Source organism: Aphanomyces astaci (genome assembly GCF_000520075.1).
Source record: "Aphanomyces astaci strain APO3 unplaced genomic scaffold supercont1.30, whole genome shotgun sequence".
Lineage (NCBI taxonomy): Eukaryota > Oomycota > Saprolegniomycetes > Saprolegniales > Verrucalvaceae > Aphanomyces > Aphanomyces astaci.
This window is the reverse complement of record NW_009798293.1, coordinates 261,237-263,123: the sequence shown is the minus strand read 5'-3', so window position 1 is coordinate 263,123 and position 1,887 is coordinate 261,237. Positions and strand designations below refer to the sequence as shown.

The 1,887-nt window shown below is 48.3% G+C and overlaps 1 protein-coding gene across 1 annotated transcript; it reads right to left on the bottom strand.

Moving 5' to 3' along the window:
• Positions 1–1,452: 1,452 nt before the first annotated feature.
• H257_10766 (hypothetical protein) lies at positions 1,453–1,855 on the bottom strand (the record flags this gene model as incomplete). The annotated part of the gene is made up of 2 exons (XM_009837418.1): positions 1,453–1,705; positions 1,755–1,855. The coding sequence occupies 2 exons, from the start codon at positions 1,853–1,855 to the stop codon at positions 1,453–1,455; spliced, it is 354 nt and encodes a 117-aa protein (XP_009835720.1).
• Between the last annotated feature and the right edge of the window lie 32 nt (positions 1,856–1,887).

Here is a 1,887-nt window from a genome sequence, read left to right as displayed (position 1 = left end):
ATGTGTGTGGCTGTCCTCCGGGTGGTGTGTGTGGCTGTCCTCCGGGTGGTGTGTATGGCTGTTCTCTGAGTGACGTGTGTGGATGTCCTATTGGTGGCATGTGTGGCTGTCCTCCGGGTGGTGTGTGTGGCTGTCCTCCGGGTGGTGTGTATGGCTGTTCTCTGAGTGACGTGTGTGGATGTCCTATTGGTGGCATGTGTGGCTGTCCTCCGGGTGGTGTGTGTGGCTGTTTACATTGTGGCACTGTTATGTGTGGCGGCCTTTCTGATGGGGGTACATGTGACCGTCGAGATGTTTATGCTGCTTTGGCTGGAAGCATTGCTGCGGCAGCTGTGTGCATTGCGATGTCATCTGTGACCCGCACGGAGTAGTACAATTTGCTGACCGTGACAGAGATTGACTTCCAAGCATTCTTAGTCGATCCAGTGTACGACCGATGGTTTATGGACAATTTACGTTGTAATCAAGTGTCCTTTGTCGAGTTATGTGAGTTACTGCGGGTGGAAATGGCGCAATACAGTCTCGACAATTACACCAAATCCCACTCATACGAAAAAAAGGTGGCTGTTGTGCTCTACTTTCTGGGGTCCCAAGGTGGATACAGAGAAGTTGCGACTGTGTTTGGGATGTCCAAATCGTGGTGCCAGAATATTGTGCACATTTTTGCTGAGGTACTTGCTGGAATGGCGTCGTCATGGATACACCTTCCAACATCGGATCTGGAGTGGCAACAAGTTGAACTTGGGTTCCGTTCAAAACAAAACATGTCGGGTATTGTGGGGGCTATCGACGGAACACTAATTGAAATCCAACGTCCAAAGGACTACGATGGATTCTACAACAGACATGGGGACCCATCACTCAACGTCCAAGCCATGGTGGATCATACTGGCGCATTCACTAGTGTTGACATAAGACCTGGGTCATTTTCGGACCGCCGGATCTGGAAAATGTCAACGTTGGGACGTACATTCCGAACTAAATTTCCAAGTGGCTCATACATCATTGGGGACTCTGGCTATGCATTGTTTCCATGGCTCATCGTGCCGTACCTTCCACAGGAGGAGCCAAACAAGACATTGTCATCGTGCCAACGCCATTTCAATTACATACATTCAAGTACGCGAATGGTTGTTGAATGCGCATTTGGCCGGCTTAAAGAACGGTTCCGCATGCTCAAGATTCCGATGAGTGAGAAATCAATCACGCAGACCTCCCGCAATGTCATGGCGTGCATGGTGCTACACAATACATTACTTCGACTTCACGACCCATTGTTCAACGAACCAGACAGTGTACGTGACCGCAACATTTATTGTCAACCAAAACCTTATGTGCACGGACGAACACCAGTAGAAACATCAAGTGGTCCTGCGATCCGTTGGTAGATTCAAGCGAGATAGAATTGCCCAAACATTGTTCAAAATGACTAATGAATAACATCAAAATGCTTTATTGTTGAGATTCAGCTACATTGGATTCGCGGCGAAGGATGTATTGGAGCAACTCAGTGATTTGATCGGATTGCTTTGCCATCGCCTCAGTTTGTTTTTCGATTGCTAACAATATCTTGTTGCTCATGTCACCGTCGGCAGGTTGTTTTCCAAACGACGACCCGATGCTTTCAAGCCCATTGCCAACTGCTTGAAGGCCTTGAAGCAGGGCTGTAGCGTGGGACGGTTGATTCGTGTGAGATTTTGACGACCTAAGTACATACATCAGAACGGTATAACAATATTGATGAATGTAAATACTTTTTCACAGAGAATAGCTCCTTCTCGATGTTCGTGGGCACCACAGTTGATGGCTTTGCATTTCTCGTCTCCGGGAGGACGATGTCGGAGTCTGCACCCATCACACTGTCCGAATCGCTACCGACGTCTAAGC